Here is a 21,618-nt window from a genome sequence, read left to right as displayed (position 1 = left end):
TCCAATTCAAAGGTCACCTCTTATATCTCTATGTGGGTCAGGTTAGGTCATCCTGCAGCTTACGTATGACTGGTAGGTCTGGTCATGTAGCGGCGCAGCAGGTCAGCTCAGGGACAGGTAGGCAGTGTGGGCCTCAGGTTAAGGCCACTCGAGGTATCAATGATTGGCGAGATGCAACCACAAGTCGAACCCGGGAGTCTAAAGGGGAGAGAGAGAGAGAGAGAGAGAGAGAGAGAGAGAGAGAGAGAGAGAGGAGAGAGAGAGAGAGAGAGAGAGAGAGAGAGAGAGAGACTATAACTAACTTATATATATAAGAATATAATCAATGCAATTAGCTTTATATATGAATATATATATATATATATATATATATATATATATATATGAATATAATCAATGAACCATTTGCAAAAAAACTTCCTCTAAAATTGTCCTGGTCATGCCGTGAGCCAGATATCGCAAGACTGTCCTGTAAGAAATATAAGTAATAAATTTAAGTAATCTATTTGAGGAACCTTACGAAGAAAAGTGTACAATAAAACGATCATTTGAGAGAACGAGAAAGGAAATGATGAATAGCATTACGTTTGGAAAGAAAGAGAAAAAAAGAGAAAACTTACACGAGTGAAAAAAAAATACAGGAAGCTAGTTCATGCGCTATTTTCCTGACCAAAAGCAGAACTTTCCTTCCCACAAGATTAATGTGAGAAAAAGAAGAGAAAAAGAGACAAGAATGAAAAAAATGCTCATAGATATTATATAAGGACAGGTCAAAATCTCTCTTTCCAGACAAGAATCAGAAACAGAATCTGAACGTAAGCTTTCCTTCTCAGAATACTGAGAAAAAATAAAGAAAAACAAACACGAGTTAAAAAATAGACATTACAAGGGGAGAAGAAACACATCCAGAACCAGAGCCAAAAAAAAAAAAAACAGAACGACAAAAAAAAATAGAGAAAAGAATAGATAAACAGACACAAGATCAAAAAAACAAAACAAAAAAAAAACAAATAAATAGATATTAGAGGACATTTCAAAGACTAACTTTCAGACAAGAATCAGAAGCAAGAAACCAGACAGACAAGAACCAGCCACTAAGAAGAAGGAAGAAAAACAGACATACGGTAAAGAAAAATATAAAACAGACACAACAAGGGAAGCCGATGCGAAAGTTCCTCCAGACCACAACCACAAGCAGAAGCAAAAGCATTACCAGACCTTCCCTCGAGCTCAGAACGTCGAGGGACTGTCCTATATACCTTCTCCGCAACACCCGGACAAGACAACTCGTTATGGCCACTCGTATTTTCCTTCCACGAGGCAAGTGGTGAAATAACAAAACATTTCAGTGCAATAACAGGGGCGGATGCAAGAGGTTCTGTATTTCGTCCCCTACTTGGCTTTGCAGGCTCTGCAGGCCGTCGCTGACTTAAAATGATTTTCAGCTTGGCGAAGGCAGAAAATATTGGCAACGAAAGAGCAGTCAGAATTCATATATGAGAATATTATCCAGATGAGTTAGTTAATGAGGGAAACCTGGGCTGCCAAGAAGGGAAAATGCGAACTCTTAAGGGAGATGGACAGATGTGGATGATTTCAGAATTATTTAAGCGTCAGAGTATTGATATCTTTCTGCCAATGAGCGAGGAAGACCTAAGAGAAGGTTTGTGGGCTCAGTGTAAAGACATGATTGTAATGAGTTGGACTGAGGTGAAGACCGAGCGCGCTGGCGAAGTCGAGAGATGAAGAGCGACGTGGATGATGATGATGAATATACCAGAGACTTGCAAGAAAATTGGAGGACAGAAGCGGAGAGAAGATAATGAGGGGCGTGTTTAGTGATGATAAATATCCGAGAGACTTGCACGGAACTAGAGAAGTAACATGGTTCATTCAGGAATAGAAAGTAAGTTATAAACAAATATCTACTAAAAGCTCAGTGATTAATAGAGAAGAGGGGATCTTAACCTATAGAATCCTTTATCTTCTCCTCAGGCTCAACGAAATGGTCTGGTGGAAGCTTGCATTATAATTTCGAAAGACACCGCTGACATTGAAAGAGCTGATCAATTAATTCGGATCTCTTGGTGCCTACAGTTTTGTTTGTGCTTGGTAAAGCCATTCAAGTTTACTCAAATGAAGCAACAAATGTCATACTGTCATTTGAAGACCGAGAATTTAGAGGTACAGAGGAAGCAGACTTGATGAGTGATAAGAGCTTAAAGAGGCACCGTTGAATAAAGTGCGTGATGAAAGGAAAGGATCGTAAGTGATGCTTCATGAAGTGACTGAGCGGCAGGAGCGGATTGAAGGAAAAATGAGTCCAGGAAAAGCGTTGGTAAGGAGAAAAAAAATATGATGTGTGAAGAACCTTTTACCAATTACTGACGGGAGGGTAAATGGATTAGGAAAAAGGTGCAGCCTCGTTTATAAGGAAAGCAGGAACAAGTGATTAGTTGTCTTAATGGCGCTTCGAAGGCTGGAAAGAAGGATGGTATAAGGTAGTGAGAATGAGTGTGGCATCTCAAAAAAAAAAAAATGTATGTAACGTTTAGCGAATTCAAAAGGAATTGAACAAAGAGCTAATTAAGAGGTGAAATCAAGGGACACTTCTCATTTGTGTGTTGAGAGAGAGAGAGAGAGAGAGAGAGAGAGAGGAGAGAGAGAGAGAGACGAGAGAGAAGAGAGAGAGAGAGAGGAGAGAGAGAGAGAGAGAGAGAGAGAGAGTAACTAACTTACTGAATGAATGAATAAATTAAACAAAAACGTTGTTAACGGTGTGTTTCCAAGACAGGACTTAGGAAGGGAAGGTGGAAAGTCTGAGCTGGACTTGCAAGGACGAACATTAGTCGCGCGAAGGGTAAAGAGGCTTGCTGGCGTCCCTCTGAGCCAGCCAGCTTACTGAAGGTCAAGGCGTGGTGGCCCCTGAGTCTCTGGGGTTGTGTGGCGGCGCTGGTGGTGGTAGTGGTGGTGGTGTAAGAGGGTGTTTGTAGTGTGCGTGTGTCTGGGTCGGTTAGATGTGCTGCTTTGGTGACTAGTGGGAAATGGTGTTTGTTTCTTGGCTGCTGTGTGGTGGTGGTGGTGATGGTGATGATGTAAGGCGGTGCTTGTAGTGTCTGTGGGTCGCTTAGATGAGCTGGTTTGGTGAGTGGTGGGGAATGGTGGTTGTTCCTTGGCTGTGTTGTGGTGGGAGTAAGCTTTGTGGTGATGTGGTGATAGTGGTGGCTTTTGTAGTTGTTTTCTTTGTTGTTACTGTTGATGTTGGTGGTGGTTGTTGTTGGGTGTGATAGTAATGGTGGTGGTGGTGGTGATGTTAGCTTCATTATTATTATTTTTATTATTATCATTATTATTACTAGTAGTAGTAGTAGTAGTAGTAGTAGTAGTAGTAGTACCAGTAGCAGCAGCAATACTAGTAATGACAACGAATACTCCACAACATGACTTACTTTTTTTATTCCTTTTTGTTTGTTTCCTTTAAATCCTGCGGCTAATCCCCTTATAGAATTTAGTTTGACGTATAGTTTTTGTTTTTACTCACAGATAACGTTTGGATCATGTGTGTGTGTGTGTGTGTGTGTGTGTGTGTGTGTGTGTCCGTCCACTAATACCCTGCGTCCAAGTTTATAGTGAAAAGTCCAAAAGTAATGCAAGTTTTAATGCTGGACTTGCATGATCCTATATTTCTCACGTGAAAGAAACTGGCGGCTGTCCACTAACTCCTGCAAACCCTCTTGAAATTTTCTAAAATCTCCCGAAAATGTTGCCTGATCTCCAGAAAAATCAGAAACCTTGTATGACTTCCAGATAATTCCAGCAAATCTCCCGAAAATTTCTTAAGATCTCCCGCCTTGTGAGAATCTTAAGCATCTTTTTACAATATTCCGAAATTCCAGCAGCCGTAGAAGTAATTTTTAGGGAAAACTGCAGTGAGTGTTATGCAAATGCGCGGTTCCGGGAAATACGGGGTGCAGCAGAGCAGCAGAAGCGAACCACACGACTTTTGTTCAGGTTCACTAAATGCTGTGGTGGTGCAGGAAGTGTTTGAATGTTTGATATTTCATTAAATTGCGTGGTTTTCTTGTTGTTGTTGATGTTGTTGTTGTTTTGTTGTTGTTGTACTCTGCTATCTGTCTACATGTCTGTCTTTCTCACAGTCTTAGTCTCTATTTTTTTTTTGGGTGTGCGTGTACAGTACTGTGGGTATATGCGTAGGGACTCTCTCTCTCTCTCTCTCTCTCTCTCTCTCTCTCTCTCTCTCTCTCTCTCTCTCTCTCTCTCTCTCTCTCTCTCTCTCTCTACTTCGGACTCATCAGTAGAAGCAAAAAGACAGCGTGAGTCTCGTGCGACACCTCATTACCATCGTAAATTTTCGCAAGGAGGAAGAGAAGTGATGGCCGTAGTGGAGGAGGAGGAGGAGGAGGAGGAGGAGGAGGAGGAGGAGCAGGAGGAATGGCTGATTCAGGGATAGGCTAAAAGCATAGTAAAATTTAGTTAGCTGGGGGTAAGTGAGGGCATGCTACAAGTGTGTGGTATTAGCGGGCTTTCCCTTTCCTTCGTGCTGGTGTTCACTCGTTGTGGCGTGTAGCTTGGTGGGTGAATGGGTGGCCACTGCTCAAGTCCACCCACTTGTACTCTAAGCTTGTATGGGGTGTGACTGTACCCGCGTTGAAGTGTGAGTGGTCTTTGTGTGTGTGTGTGTGTGTGTGTGTGTGTGTGTGTGTGTGTGTGTGTGTTGGTGTTCAGTTGTGGCGTGTGGCGTGGTGGGTGAATGGGTGGGCACCGCTCTAAGTCCACACACTTACCTTGTACTCTAAGCTTGTATGGAGAATAATTGTAGCCGCGTTTAGTGGTAGATTTTCAATATAATCTAAAGTATTTATGCCTTCGACTACTATTTGTTCTTCCTTTGTGCTTCATTGTGTTGTCCTCAGGCTAACACACAGATTTAGTAACCACGGCACGTACTAACTTCATGAGAATCAGGATATTGCGATACATTGTTCGGCGAGGTGGAGAAGAATACTCATTCATACCTAATGGCTCTTGTAACACAAATAAAGCGCCAGAACCAATCAGTTTTTATAGAAGAGCGATGTGTATTTTTAAGTTTGCCTCCCTTCTAAACAGGAATACTGCCATTCACGAGGCCGCTCTCCTACCACGCCCCGCATCCTTGTCAAAACCAGACACCAGATTCATGTGCCTGTATGTCTAATCTAACCCTTGCGCTGCTCACGCTTGTAGCACATTAACACTAAACTACGTACAATCAACTATACGAGGAACTGAGTTAAAATTACATTACACAGGAGATAACTTGCGGAACTCTCAGCAGAATAGCGCAGTGCGTCCCTGAAATGCATTTCATTCTGTATAAAGCCACTGTGTCAAGTAATTAAAAAGTATAGAAGTCATACACAACACCACACACTACACACGCACACAAGCACCTTAAACTCACATTACAACTACATAAAAAGAAATAAATAAAATAAAAAAAAAGCATAAGAAAATAAGGTAAGGTACAAATAAGCCATTAGGTCTGCACGCGGCAGTCCAGATAATCAAATGTACAAATAATCAAATGTACAAATAATTAAATCAGAACAAGAAAACTTAAGAAGATAAAGGAAGCTACAGGAAGCCACTAGACCTACATATCCCTATACAAAACATACGTTATACCGACCAATCATCCCCATCCATAAATTTCTATAACTCACATTTATACATTTCTTTTAACTCAATCACAAACAATCATACTTATAACCGTATCAAGTCATCACAAAGTACAGCAGGTAACACTCACCTAGACAAAGCTACGCAGGGGCCTTAAAACCACATTACAACGGGAATAGTCTGGAAGCCTCGCGGTGATAACAATATTTCACTGTGGCGGGTCGGGAGAATGAGGCTGCCGAGTCCAATGTGGCGCGCAGTCTGCCTGTCTGAGTATCGCATAGATGTAAACTCGCCGGGCGTATGTTATGTTGATATGTTCCCAGGGTTCCTTGCTCCTGATGGTGATGTCGTATCTTCTATGATGGTGTCTTCTATGATGGTTCATATGTTTTAGGGGATTCTTGGCCTCTTTCTTGTCACTTGTTCCTGTTTCTGCATCTCTTCCTCCTCCTCCTTTTCCTTCTTCTTGCTCTAGCTTCCAAGGTCGGTTTTAGAAGAGTAATGCGGTTAATTTGGCCCGATGTATGAGAGAGAGAGAGAGAGAGAGAGAGAGAGAGAGAGAGAGAGAGAGAGAGAGAGAGAGAGAGAGAGAGAGAGAGAGAGAGAGAGTGTGTGTGTGAGTGTGTCAGACAGAGAACGGAACAGACAGATAGAAAACAAACGATCAGATGTTGTGTCTGCATGTACATTTCTAATTATGTATCTTTCATGTATTTGCGAATTCCATGAACAAATTTCGCATCCACATGTTAGTAAAACTCTTCTCTCTCACAGATGGGCGGCGGGACTCAGTGAACGCCAGCGCGGGGGAGCATCTGGTGTCCGCCGCGCCCCGCCCCACCGCACCATGACACGCCCTTGATAGCAGCGGCAGCCATAGGGCGGCGCGGAGGGAAACCAGGAAAAAATCACAACCACCACCTTACACCACCACTACTACCACTACAGAATGTTCAACACCACGTAATCCCCACTCACCCATCACCACCACATCCATCACCATCACATCACAAACACACCACCACCACAACCACCTCCATCACCACCAACACAACACCACCACGGCGACCACCACCAAGATCTTCAACGACCTGAGCTGTGAGGTCGGCGGGTCGGGCGAGGCCGTGCAGGTGCAACACTACAATGTCCTGGCTCGATCCAAGACCACCAACATGGACTCCGGCAGCAGGAACCTCCCCGGCCCGGACGCAAAGGAGAAGAACAAGAGCAGAGACGCGGCTTCCACATCCAACGCCGCCGCCGCCGCTGCTGCCGCCGCCTCCACCCGAGAGAAGATCATCAACAAGAGCATCCCCCACAGGTTCTCCTTCAGAAGCGGGCCGGCGGACAAAGGGAAGAAGCAGATCAAGAGGGGTTTGAGTCTGAGTCTGCGGCGGTCTGCGTTGTGGAGCACGCTGCATGCCAAGACGATGGAGATCCCCGAGAGACTGCGCCGGGAGGAACGCAAGCTGGCCAAGGTGAGTACTTAGCCAATCACTGCTAACCTCATTACTCCTCTCTCCTGACGCTTACGTGCCATTATTCCCATGTAGTCCTGGATTTGCGAGGCTGAGTACCTACTTACCGGAGGCTTCTACTCGTAACTCCTCGCGCCCTTCTAATTATAACTGATGAGCGTATATCTAGATAAACCTCCGAGCTGCTCTCAGTCCAAATTACCCTCATAGATGCGAGTCTGGTAAATGTTTATGAGTTGTGTTTATCCGAGGGGCAAATTACATGAAAGGCTCGGGGCTGGGAATAGAATGGCGCGTGAGTGAATGATTCTGCCCGCCGGCCACGCCTCGGCAAGTCTAGTGAGGTGAGATTTGCTTGTTGGGAATTATGGCAACTCTATTTTTGTTTTCTGTTCTTGGACCATAATCTGATTTGAATTTTAGGTTTGCTTGATTGGTTCGCGTCACATTAATTCCTCTATGTTATTTTTATCTCTCTCTGAGTTTTCCACCACACTTGTTTTGAGTTACGGAATTGTGAGATGTTTGGCTCACTTTTTTTTTTATGTCGATCATGAATGAGCCGCACATTAATTCGTTCCTTCCGGATATTTTTTTCGTTTCACCTCAAAGCAAAGCGGATGAGAAAAAAATATTATGGTTTCCAGGAAAGTGACGCAAGCAAAGTAATAAATATTCATGACCCCCAGCAGTCACGACTCCCACCTCCTTTATCCCCACACACAAATTTTCCCAGCAATATATGGGCAGGCATAATATTATTCAAGTGAATTTTTTTTTTCTATTTATATTTTTTTCTTTAGTCTTGATATAAACAGTTTAAGAATGACGCGTCCTGTCCTTGGCCGCCACCTATGTAGGATACGATGTCTTTCAATACAACACACAGGCATGCGTGGTGGTACTTTCAGCTGGGCAGGGATATGCTCTCCTCCCTCCTTCTCCACTACTAAGAGATACGTCATCCTCCACTAACTACGATGCTTCCCCCCTTCACGTCCCTCCTACCACCGCTGCTCCCCACCACCACCACTACCACACTCCACCACTACACGCATGGCTTCGTTCCTCCACTAAGTGACATGACGTCCACTCCTCTCCACCTTCCCCCGCATCTCATGTTCTCCACTCCCAACAAACCATTCTATTTCCTCCATTCTGAACCACATGACCCTTATCACCACGACCACCACCACCACCACCACCACCACTCTTTTCCCTCCTTTGTGTTTTTTTTTTCTTTTTTCTTTGTCGTCAGTGTGACTCAGGTGAACGATTAAAATGCAAAGGAAGAAGAATTCGTCCAACACGACACAATGCAGGAAAATGTACCATCACGCAGACTATACGAGTACTTATGATCATGCTTGTGTTCGCAGTGAAACTCGTCTCAACGTGCCTCGCTGCTTGGCCACGCGTAATAGTTTCTTGCTGTATAGGATGCGGCGGCACCACGCGGGTGTAAATTTTGGCAGTGGCCATATGTGAATCTAAGCGAGGTAAAAGCTTTATCAATATTTATTTTCATATATACAAGGCATACCTTTATTAATTTTGCATGCAGTTCATTCTAGTTTAAATATTTCAACAGTCAGCGTTTCGAAATGGCAATAATTGTTTTGTTTCATGTATGCCTAGGAGCAGCGGATATACATTTATTAATTTCTCATATAGAATTTCGTAAGTTAATTCCAGTGTTTCGAGTGATAATATTTTGTCCTAAGCAAAAAAAAATATTCCAAGAAGTCTTTCCTGAAGTAAGTTTTTTTGTTAGCTTTCTTTATGTAAGAGGGGCTCTGGCACGTTATGTAACACCCTCCTTACCACCACACAGCTTCTTCCACTCCCTCTATCTGTCCCCAGGCACCATCTTTCCCACCCTTCCCTAGTCTGCCGCCACGCTGGGAGGGATTCTGATCTCTCTAGCATTTTGTTCAGCCGGTGAGGTATAAACTTTTCGTTTTTTCTTTTTTCCCACTGTCCTCTCCCGCTTCTGGCTCCCTCGTGACGCTCACCCAGACAATGAGCAGAAAGAAGAAACGTGTTGACAAACCAATTCGCTATTCATGATTCGTATTGTGAATTCGTATTTTTTTTATTATTTTGTTTACTCGCTTTGTTACCCATGACTGCTTAATTTTTCTTTTCTTTTTTTTTTTTTACTGTTTGGATTTTGAATTCGTGTTTCTATTGTCTTATTTGTTGGCTCTGATATGCATGATTGCTATTTTTTTTTTTTATCTTGCTTTTTCGTATCTCAAAGGTGACGGCCACGGAGAGCATGGGTGTTTCATTCCACACCTCTCGCCATTGTACGTCAACAGAGAGGTATTTAGTATTTGTAAGGGCGTTTTGTTCCTTTTAATTGTTTTTAGATTGCGTATCTTGTTTGCTTTTTTCTCATTCCGCAAAGGTGACGAACAGGGACAGTATGTGTGATTTATTGCCAAAAGATAGGAACTTTGCATTTCTGAAAGCTTTTTTTTCTTCCTATGATTTAGGTTGTGTATTCCTAATTATTTCTATTTACTGGCTTTGATTTGCTTGATTGTTTTATTATTTCAACCCTCAAAAGTGGCGAACAGGAAAGTATAGGTTTTTTTCAGCGTACACCTCTCGCCATTCTACGTCAGCAGAGGGAATTTTGTATTTTTCAAGATGTCTTCTCCCTTATAATTGCTTAGATTTGTATTCTATTGTTTTCTTTTCCAACTCTCAAAGGTGACGGACGGGGAAAAGTATAGGTGTTTCATTGCACACCTCCCGCAGTCGTACGCCAACGGAGAGCAGTTTACTATTTCTGAAAGTATTTTTTTCCTTCCAGTTGCTTATATTGTGATCTTGTATTATGTTGATTTATTTCTCAACCCTCAAAGGTGACGGACAGGAAACGTATGGGTGTTTCAGTGTACACACCTCGTCAGCGGAGGGGACTTTACTATTTCTGAAGGAGTTTTGTTCTCTCTTTTTTGCCCCTTGGGTGTCATTCGCTCCCCTCGTGACGGACAGGCGGATCCTCTTTTCTTTTGGCTCAGTGACGCGATCGCACACGTACCGGGAAAAATTCAGCCGTGCGTTCTGGGAAGAGAGAGAGGGAGGCGGCGGAGGCAGCAGCGATGGTGGTGGTGCCGGGAAGATGTGAAGTCTTTCCGAGAACTTGATGATGGCAATACTGATGACTCGCCCTCCACTTGGTCTGGTAATAGTTCATCAGTGGATCTCACTTTAAGAAACGTGTATTTTTCAGCCTTTCTCTCTCCTTGATTTTTTTTTTTTTCAGTGTTTCTCTCCCTCCCTTTTTCTTTACCCGAGACGAACGCAAGTCATTAAAACTGTGAAATGACTTTGTGTTGTTGCGAGAAAAAAAAAAGAAAAAAAGAGAGACGGGATGGATTCTATGACAGGGAAGTACAGTCTCTTTCTTTCTTTCTCTCTTTCTTTCTTACTCTCGTGTTGCCTGTGTCCTTTCCATATTTTATTTACATTTAGTTTTTACCGCCGCCCCTCCAGCCAGACCCTGCATCAGCCGTCCACGCGTCTCGCCCCCTCCCCGCCCATCCCCAGAGGCACCGATCTCATTGTATAATACATCACATGATTCTTTCGCCGCGCCTCGGAGGAAGAAGCGTACCAGGTGTTGTCAGATGTCTCCTTTGTTTTGCTTCTGTCTTCTCCCACCCTCCTCCTCCTCCTCCTCCTCCTCCTCCTCCTCCTCCTCCTCCTCTTGCAGCTTTTCTTTACCCTGTAGCAAGTTAGTAGTTCCCAAACAGCCTTGCAGGGGCCAAAAGTTCTGTTGCTGTTTGGCTTTTCGTTTTTAATCCCTTGCAATCCTCCTCCTCCTCTTCCTTCTCCCCCCGCTGCTTCTTTGCTACGTACATTTTTCATATTTTCATCGACTTTTTTTCTGATCTTTTCATCTCTCTAATCACTCTCTGGTAATTATTTTGTACCTGCAATTTTCCCCTTCCGTTCCTCCTTCCTTTCCTGCGTCCCTCCTTTGTTGCTTCCTCTCCCTCCTCCTCCTTTTTCACCTGCTGTTTCAATTCTTACATCAATATATTCCTTCAAGAACAAGCGAATTAATGTTTACCAGGTACACGTATTTATATTTCTCAAGTCTTTGGTGCATATTTTTTTTTTTTTTTTTTTTTTTGCCGGCTGCGTTTCTTTATTCCGTATGTCATCCCCTTTGGCGTCCGTCTGATGGTAGCGGTTGCCTGGTCCTCCATCCTTTCGTTTGTCTAGGATCTGATGGCACGTTTGTCCTCTGTGTGTTTAACCTAATTGTTCTTTGTGTCTTAATGGTCTTCCGGTGCGTTAGGTAACATTATTTTTCTGCCTATTTATTCAAGAGAAGGGACAGATCTAGGCCTGGGAATAAATGGAGAAAGGTTTTATTTTCTGGTCGTCGTTTAAGATGAAAGAAAGGTAATTTGTAATTCTAAAAGACTATTTATTCCCGTGGATGTCCTAGAGACATTAGGTGACTAGACTGGAAAGGGTGAAAGAATTAAGCTAGACCGTTCCAGTGTGTGTTTGTGTGTGTGTGTGTGTGTGTGTGTGTGTGTGTGTGTGTGTGTGGCGTTTAGAAATGACTAGCCGCAACCGGAAACCAGTTTAGACTCTTCACAGAATAGGAAAAGTAAACACCACAAAACACACACACACACACACACACACACACACACACACACACACACACACACACACACACACACACACACACACACACACACACACACACACACACACACGCACACACACACACACACAAATTTTTCCTATTCCATTCGCGGCTTTGCTTTGCTTGCGCGTCACTCATTTGTTTCCCAGAGCGTTCATAATTGTGCGTGGCTTGTGATGCTGTGTGCGAGAGCTGCAGCGCCAACACGCCTGAGTAGCACTAGTAAAAATTCCACCATCTCTGTTTTATCATGACTTGATCTGCCACTCTCATTCTACCAGTAAGGATTCCAGGACCTCTATTTTCCCACTTGATCCTCCACATTCGTTCTACCAGTGAATATTTCAGTGCCTTTGTTTTCAAGAGTTGATCTTCCACTTTCATTCTTACCTACTCATATCTTAAATCTTTACCATCGCTCTTCAAGTTGAAATTCAAACAGTCTATTAGGCATATAAATATACGTACTTTTTTGTTATATAAATAAATTCATTATATATAATTAGTTTTCCCTCGTATATCTTACATTTTTTGATGAATCCCTGCTTTTTCATGCCTTACGATGGGTAAAACTTACTTATGCTAATATAATTATATACAAATTAAAATGGCATCTATAAATAAACTAATATGAAATGATTCACTTTAATCAAACACAATAACTATTCTGATATCCAAAGATGAAAAAAAAAACAATCAGCACTTCCTATTATATTCAAATACTTCCACGAATAATAACGAAACTTTACGCTAACAGCACTTCAGTCTTCCATAGCGCCTGTGTCTCTGCTCCGTAATTCATAAGTGCGCCAGTATTACAGGCAGAGATAGAGACATCCTAGAGGAGATTGAAAGCACGCCCCACAAAGTTCGCTGATGGCTTAAGTTAATCAGACCCCAGAGAGTGGAAAGTTGTCTTGGTGCTGACTTACTGACTGGATTGGAAGACACGCTGAACTGGTCTGCCTTAATGCTTTCATCTTATATCTATCTACTTTTTTCTTCTGTCTTCTATCTGTTATCTTCTATCTACCTTAACTCTTTCATCTTTTGTTGTATGGTGAAACTGCTGATCGTCAACATCAGAAAAAATATTAGCAGTGATAAAGATAATGATGATGATGATGATGATGATAGAAATAATGATGATAATGATGATGATGATAATGATAATGATAATAATAATAATAACAATAATAATAATAATAATAATAATAATAATAATAATAATAATAATAATAATAATAATAATAATCAGGTCTCTGAACTGCATGATATATTAATACAGTATGAATATCAGTACACGGTAGAGAAAGAAAAGACCAAATACAGAAAATGCTAATAAATGTATTTGCGTTCAGTTCGTGAAAAAGAAAAGAAAAGAAAAAAAGGCACCTTCATTCCATCCCCCAAAAATACTCATAAAAAGAATACGCTCTATTTCTCTCCCAAACAACATTCACATTTCAATATCTCTCCGTCAGATATTCTCCTTTCATTTCCCATTTAAGAGCATGTCCGCGGGTTGGGCACAAAGGTGGAGACAAACAAGGGACAAAGAAGCCGAAGGAGAAAGTATGTAAAAAAAAAAAAGAAAAGAAAAAAAAAGAAAAAAAAAACTCAGTCTGGTTCCCTTTTGTGCAGCGTTGCCAGACAGCCTGAGGCCAAGGCACGTTCTGTTTCTGACCTGTTTCTGAGTCCGGGAGGCCGCCTGGTGGTGAATCTCGAAATAACTCGTACACCTGGAATCAGCGGTTAGGTGAGTGGTGGTACAGAGAGGCGGCTTGCAGAGCGGTGCGGTGATATGCTAGACTGTGCACCACTTGTTGGAATTCCTTAACGTGTAAAAGCTGCCGAGAATCACAGCACCTGAAATTCCAATGCTCAGTCTTTAAACTGCTATTGGCAATGTCATACCTATTATTTGAGTAACCCTACATGATTTTTATGACCAAAAAACCTTCAGGTGCTAAAATATTTGAATCACGTCACCTCTTTTGCTCTTAGTGATGTATTTCAAAATTATACTCCAGATTTTCAACAAACAGTTTAATTTGTTTTGGGGAGAATATAAAGCAGTCAAAGGGTTAATTGTCTCTGAAATAGAATAATAGATCGAAGGTTTTATTGAAGCTGTCCGATTTAGTTACTGAATTATTATAATTCTGTCTTAAAATAGTTAAAGTTTACCAAAGATTATCCTACATAGTTATCAATTCATTTAGTTGGGCTACGCTATTTTATTAATTAAAGAGGCGTCTTGATACTTTTATCCTAAAATAGTTCAAATCTACCATCGGATGCTTTCGTATACCACGGTCGTCATGCTTATTTCGTGTTGAGAGAACGGCAGTCGCTCTTCGGCTGTAAATCAGTGAAATAGAAGACCGATCCAGAAAAGCAATCTACTCTCGTTACGTTCAAAATTTTATGGAAAGTACCAAACTGAGTCATCAAACTTTCCCAATACTCATTATTCAATAATAAAAAAAGGAGTCACTCATCGTTTTCAAGACACTGTAGAAGAAAAAAATCAAGGTTGAACCACTATCATTACGCTCAAAATGAGGAAGAAACTTACTAATCATTAAACTTTCCCAATATTCATATTTCACAAGAAAGAAAAAAAAAGGAATTGTTTAATATCACGACCATATATATTTTTTTTCTTTTTTATCACACGAAAGCAGCGTTGTTCTATACCCGTGCGATGAGCGAGTGTGTGCCAAAGGTGGGTCGATTTGGTTAAGGAAGGACCCTGATACGATAGACGGGCGTCCGGGCGTAAGAAAGCTGATAACGGACCGCCTATTGACTCCTAACGAGGGATCCTGTTGCGGCAAGTTAATTAAGTGGAGGGCCAAGTTTTCCCGCCCTGGCAGGGGAACGAGAGACAGAGAGGGGAAGGAGAAGAGAGAGTGAGGGAAAGGGGAAGGAGGGATGGAGGGAGGAGAGGGTAGTAAGGATGAAGGGAGGGAGAGAAAAAGGGAAAATTGGAGAAGAGAGTGGAAGAGGAAGGAAGGAGGAAATGAGTGAGGAAGAAAAACAAAGTGAGAGAGAGAGAGAGAGAGAGAGAGAGAGAGAGAGAGAGAGAGAGAGAGAGAGAGAGAGAGAGAGAGAGAGAGAGAGAGAGTTTCATATTTGATTGATTTACAACTGCAGAATACAGAACCATAAAATATCCAGTGGCATTTTTAAGTCGTCCGCGATTTTCTTTGTAATTAATTGCCTCGCTAACGTCATCACTTGGAACCGTTTGAAGTTCTTATATTTATTTGGTAATGTTAATTGTATTGGGTGCATTGAGGCCTCTAGCACTGAACTCGAACACTCTACCGTGGTTTCTGTTGTTGCTGTCCGTCCTCCAGTCAGCGATCCTTTTACAATTTCAGTTTCCTTTTAGCTCAGTGGATGAAAAAAAAGAAATATATATCGTTTTGCTGGAGTTTCCCGTTCCATAATTATTTAAAGTCTGCAAGGTAGCCAGTAATTTTTGTTTTCCCCTTTTGGTAAATCAGGTTGAGCTTTCTGGTTAGGTAATGCATGAAAAAAGAAAAAGGCTGATGTTTCCCATTTCAAATAAAAAAATGTGCGGGTTTTTCGTTTAGCTTAGACGATGAAAATGATGTTTAATGTTTTTTTTTTTCTTTTTCATTTCTCGTAAAGGAAACGTAAAAAGTATGACCAGTGAAGCCATTTGAAGTCAGCCTGTGAGTTTTCTATTCAGCCCAATGGAAGTAAAAATATATTGTGTATCTCTTATGTTCTTATAAAGATGCTGGTTACCTCTTGCATAAGTGAGTTTATCAAAACAACCTGGAGACAAATTACCTTTTTTCATGATTTTACAGCCGGGCTCACCTGATAAATATAATTAATAGCTAGGACGGTGCTTCCTAACAGATAAGTTTGGTTTAGCATTTAGGAAATGTTACTTCGAGTGAATGCCCTCCTTATCCTCGAGCAATGGGCAGGATTCGACCTTGTGGCCTGAGGACCCATTGTTCGTCATGCGCAAAGAACCATATGACCACGTCTGCCCATCAACTAATCACCTTTGTGGTCTTCGTAAACGGACCTGGTGTGAAAACAAAGCGTCTAATAATACGAACTATTGTGAAGTCCCCCGTGTCGACGTGCACCTCGCCGGCTGCAATATCTCTTCCACTACATTTGGAAGCAAAAATGGTTCTCTACAAACTTGTATTCATGAATTTTGAAGCAGCGGGACCTCGGGCGAACTGGGTGAATGGGTGGAGGCTGTGTAGGTGCTCATGGGGCTATAGTTGGGGCGATTGCTGGATGAAGGCTGTGAAAGGGGAGTAAAAAGTAGAGGGAGGAGGAGGAAGAGCAAACTTATAAAACTCTAATACCTCTGGACTCACTCATGAAATGAATCGGTGCATAATTCAGTTCTGTTCCAAGGCGTCAGTGAGAGTGCAGGAGCTTGCTCGGTGGTGGTGGGCGGTGCTGCTGTGACGCTTGGGCCTCCTCGACACGCTGGCTTGTATTCGTGATCCCTTTGAATTTTTACTGAGACTATTTTCAAAGCTCCAGAGTTTAATTTTTTTTTTTTTTCCGCAAGTGAGCACGAAAAAAATATATATTTAGTGTTTGGAATAACTGGAGTGAGTGGATATATTGACAACATATAGATGAGTGGCAAATTTGTTTCCCGTGTGAGTAGAATGATTAAAAAGAGTTTGTTGTGTATTGTCTGAACGTTATTTTTTTTTTTTTTTTGTAAACGTATTTTAAACTTCTCTTTGAATATCTTTTTTTGTGTGTTTGTCTGTCTGCATTTCCTTCTTTCTTTATTTCTCTCTCTCTCTCTCTCTCTCTCTCTCTCTCTCTCTCTCTCTCTCTCTCTCTCTCTCTCTCTCTCCTCTCTCTCTCTCTCTCTCTCTCTCTCTCTCTCATTTGCAAGGTAAACACATAATCCCTCCTACGCGGCACCACTTTTGAGCGCGTGTTAGAGTGAGTCAAGTCGGCAAAACCAAAGTATGTGGACAGAAAACAACTAGCAATATTTCGCTCCCCTGATGGAATGTAGCTCATGACAGACGAACTTGCTGCCTTCCTGCCTGCTTTGGTCGTGACTTCATCTGCAGGTGACTTTTGCCTGCAACTCAACATGTGCCTAACATCAATGCACACAGGATTTTTTGTCGTTTGAAGCTTATAACCCCTTTTTTTTCATTTTAACTTTTGTCATAGTTCATGAGAGAAAAAATTTGCTGCTTTCATATCTGCTTTGGTCGTGACTTAATCTGAAGGTGACTTTTGCCTGCAACTCAGCAAGTGCCAGACATCTATGCACTCAGCTTTTTTTCTTTTCTTTGTTTTTCGTTTGAAGTTCATAAACACCTATTTTTCATTTAACTTTTTTTTTTTTGCTGTGTGTATGTAAACTTTAATCAACATTTGGATATCATACATTCAAAGTGAGAGTGAATTTTCCATCAGAGCTCACTGGCAAAGCACTCAAAACTAATAGAAAAAAGAGAAGGGGAGAAAAAGGATTTCGATTTTTTTTTTTATTTTACACCTATAAGCCCTCACCTTTTTTTTTTTCTTTCATTACCACATTTCCCTTTCCCCCGTAATGGATCTAGCGGCAGGAAGTGTTAGCGCGAGGCTCTTATTAAACCGAATAAGTAATGCTCGGGGGTAAACAGGTGGCAGGTAAAGATAATAATTAATTCGTCATCGTCAATCCCACCAGGCATGTGCAGCGGGTGAGGGAATACCTGACTCTTCTTGCTTGGCCTTGGCGACCACTGCCTGACGCGGCGACGTGATGGTAGTGTTGGTGGTGGTGACGGTGGCGGCGGTGGTGGTGATGGTAGTGGTGGTGGTCGTGATGATGATAATAATAAAAATAATAATAATAATAATAATAATAATAATAATAATAATAATAATAATAATAATAGTAATAATAATATAGGAAAACCACGGCAGAAATTCAGTATTTGTTAGGATAATTCAGCCTTTGCCTTGATTTTTCCTCCCTACTTTACCATATAGTATTGATGGTAAAAAGTAATGATAGCAGTAATAATAATGATGATAACAACAACAACAACAACAACAAAAACCACAACAAAATAATAATAATAATAAAAAAAAATAATAATAATAATAATAATAATAATAATAATAATAATAATAATAATGATTACATTAATAATGCCAATGATTATAATTAATTAGATATCATTTCATGTCGGCAGAATACAATATAATATCTTTCCTGCAAGAGAGAGAGAGAGAGAGAGAGAGAGAGAGAGAGAGAGAGAGAGAGAGGTGGGGGGAGCGCATTTGCAAGTTCCGGGAGAAGTTTATCAGATCACTCCCAAAGCATGAATTAATTTTAGCTCCTTGCTTCCTCTCTCTGCTTCCTTCTCTCTCTCTCTCTCTCTCTCTCTCTCTCTCTCTCTCTCTCTCTCTCTGACTCCTTGTTTGTTAACTAGAAATAGCGCACATTTTTCCCGCCATACTTATTCATCCTTTACCTGCGGCGTGTCGGGAAATAAGGAACAAGAAACTGCAGGAAGAAAGTTAGGCGCGCGAGGAGGAAATGATGCAGAGGAAGAAAAAACTGAGGTAGGAGGAACGGAAATTTAATGATGCAAAAGATGAGGAAGCGTTGCAGAAAAATGTATGGGAAAGGAGAACAAGAAAGGGATGGAAGAGAGGAGGAGATAATGATAAAAGATGTGGTGAAGGAAATATAATGATGCCGGAATATTTTTTTTGAAAGTGGGGGAAAGAGAAAATACTGCTGCATGAATGGAAGTAAAGTACAGAAGGCAAAAAAAAAAAAAAGAAGGAATATTATGACTACTAAACCAAGATTTACAGAATAAAGAATTGAAAAAAACACACAAGAAATGTAGAGAAAAAAGCAAATCATAATGTTATATAAGAAAAACAAGATACGTAAATGGACTTCTCTTGAAAAAATGAACCAAGAAAACAAAAAATACAGTTACAGAAAAACCACTGATATAAAATGGCACGACGAAAGAAAAACAAGTGCACGAAAAACACAAATCTAATCGGAAAACAATCAAGAAAATAAATATTTATTCAGAATTAAAAACAGTATGACACTAGAAATTTCAAGCAAGGCAAGGAAAATTTATGCAACAGTGGTGTAATAAAGGACGAAGTTCCTTCAGTCAGCCACCGCTGGGAGGGAAGGAAGGAAAATTTGATGATGAAGTTGAGAACCTCTTGCCGAGAGTCAAAAAATTGAGTGACAGGCCGTCGGAGAGAGAGAGAGAGAGAGAGAGAGAGAGAGAGAGAGAGAGAGAGAGAGAGAGAGAGAGAGAGAGAGAGAGAGAGAAACCAAACAGACAGACAGACAAATTTACAATGATAGAAAGACACCAAAACAGACACAGACAAATTTACACTGATAGAAACAGACACCAGACAGATAGACAGACAGACAAAGACTGACAAAGACGAACAGTAAGAAAAGCTTAGTGATAGACAGACATACAAGCTTAACATTGCAAGACAGACAGCAGACAGACAGACAGAGACAGAGACAGACACACTAGGACGATAGAAAAGAAAGGGGAAGAATTAGGTAGCAGTAAAGCGGAATAGCAAGTCTTCATTTAACTTTATGGGTTGGTGACCTTGCGTGAGTGAGCAGAGACAGAGAGACAAGTCGAGAGATACACTAAGCTCCCTCCTGTTGCTTTCATCACAGTATAGACTAAGCCCTAAGGAATGGATAGGGAACTTACTCTACCCTCCCTGATACGAATGATGCAGCAACAGTAATCCTCTTCTGATTCGTCTCTCTGATAGAAATTGAAGTATAAATTAAGGTTGTCCAGATAAAAGCAATATCCTTAAATAAAAACTGCAGCAAGTCACATAAGAAAAGAATAACATAGAATTATACGGGAAAATACATGAATGGAGTAGGCCTAAACATGGCAGTCCTTATATATAATTCATCTACGTACTAATTGTTGCTCATAACCGTATGTTAAATGCAAGTCTCATGATGACATACGAACGAAAGTGAAGTTGAAAGAAGTCGGCAGACATACATGTGGCAGTCCCTGTATAAAACTTGCACAAATATATCCACTTATCTTCTTCTCCGTCCTGTCCACAAATTTATATAATATTCTAAACCTTTGGCTGTTAATAATACCATATCAGGTACGTTCATACATTTAAGTAATCATAGACGAAATGCTTGACCATAAATAAACTACAGACAGTAAAAAGTTTAAACCAATCTGTTACTCCTTTTGTTGTCAGTAATGTCTCTTGAAACTGTTGTCTAGATTTACAGTAGACACTTTTTAAAGGACGGGAAGCAGCTGCATCAGTGAAATGTTTAATGCTTCCAGTTGACTGCACTAACAATTTCAAGGTCACGATAAAAAAAATGAAGTATAGCATTGAGATAGAACTTTTCCCCCATTTTTCTGAAAGTCTAAAATTTTCTTGTAAAATGTGGAATAATATTTAGATATCTTATGTCTCGCGAGAGAGAGAGAGAGAGAGAGAGAGAGAGAGAGAGAGGAGAGAGAGAGAGAGAGAGAGAGAGAGAGAGAGAGAGAGAGAGAGAGAGAGAGAGATTTAAGTAGCTGCCAAGGCAAAACTGTTTACCCAGGTGAGTCTTTAAAGGTCTGTGAGTGGCGTGAGTGACGTGGTGCCTCTGTTGATCGATAGATGGCGCCTTAAAGCAGGATTTCCGAGACCCCAGCCGCTGAAGTACTGTTGTCTGCGTCCCGCGCCTCGCCTCATGACCTGCCACACTCGTCTTCCCCCGTTTTCTTTTATTGAATGCTGAGGAGCTGCGTGGATATGTATTTTTCAGGGAATCCTTAGAAATTTCTCTCGTGCTTATGCTGCTTTTGTGAAATTTTATCTTAGGTGTTATCTTTCTTTGTTTTATCTTGTTTTGAGCTTTCTGCCTTGTTTCTTTGTTTTTTTTTTTTTTGTGTTTTTTTCATTATTTCGAGTGTTATTAAGTTCTCTGCTTCGTTTTTCTTTTTTTTTACTTAGGTTGCTTTTTTAGATACTTTATTTTTTGCGAGTAATATCACTGTTTCTTTTTCTATCTTTTACTCAGTTTTTTTCTTCTTTTTTTTTTCTTCGTCTTGCTATTTCCATGTTATGAAGGTCTCTTTTCAGTTTTGCCTCTTTTCCTATTCAGCTCGTCTTTTTTTTTTTCTTATTGTATTGTTTTGAACATTATTAATTATCCTTCTTATTTACTGCCCTCTGTGTTTTCATGCAGGGATCAGAATTTTTTTGTGATAGCAGTAGTAGTAGCCATAGCAGCAGCAGCAGCAGCAGTAGTAGTAGTAGTAGTAGTAATAGTTTATTCGCCTCATTTGGTGATATTTTCTCTTACAAAACTCATCAATTATCTCTCTGTAATGCTTTGACATGCATAAAAGAGTTGAACATTGTAACTTTTCTAATATTCAAATTAATGTGTTTTTAAATGAACTGTAATTATCAATCTGTCACATAAGCATTTATTTATTTATATTTTTCCTCCCATTAATGTATATAAATGACCAAACTATATGGCATTGACTTTTCTCTCTGTGTTTCTGTTTGTTTGTCGACTTGAATGCGTGTCAGATTTTCTTTCTCCGTCTATCTGTTCTCTCTCTCTCTCTCTCTCTCTCTCTCTCTCTCTCTCTCTCTCTCTCTCTCTCTCTCTCTCTCTCTCTCTCTCTCTCTCACCTACCGTATGTCACATAATCTGAAAAAACA

General features: G+C 40.8%; 1 protein-coding gene across 8 annotated transcripts in view; it reads left to right on the top strand.

The window, feature by feature from the left end:
* The first annotated feature begins 6,410 nt into the window (after positions 1–6,410).
* LOC135100582 (probable serine/threonine-protein kinase tsuA) overlaps positions 6,411–21,618 on the top strand; it is a 119,114-nt gene continuing 103,906 nt past the window's right edge. For 4 of the 8 annotated variants that reach the window (XM_064003613.1, XM_064003614.1, XM_064003611.1 and 1 more), the window contains exon 1: positions 6,413–7,163. In XM_064003613.1, the coding sequence (XP_063859683.1) occupies positions 6,858–7,163 (306 nt within the window). In that variant the 5' untranslated portion in view covers positions 6,413–6,857. Of the gene's footprint in view, positions 7,164–21,618 lie in introns of all 8 variants that reach the window. The other 4 variants (XM_064003616.1, XM_064003619.1, XM_064003618.1 and 1 more) reach the window with 2 other exon arrangements.

Source organism: Scylla paramamosain, chromosome 5 (genome assembly GCF_035594125.1).
Source record: "Scylla paramamosain isolate STU-SP2022 chromosome 5, ASM3559412v1, whole genome shotgun sequence".
NCBI classification, from domain to species: Eukaryota; Metazoa; Arthropoda; class Malacostraca; order Decapoda; family Portunidae; genus Scylla; species Scylla paramamosain.
Note: the sequence above shows the minus strand (reverse complement) of the source record. Positions and strands in the feature narration are given on the sequence as shown.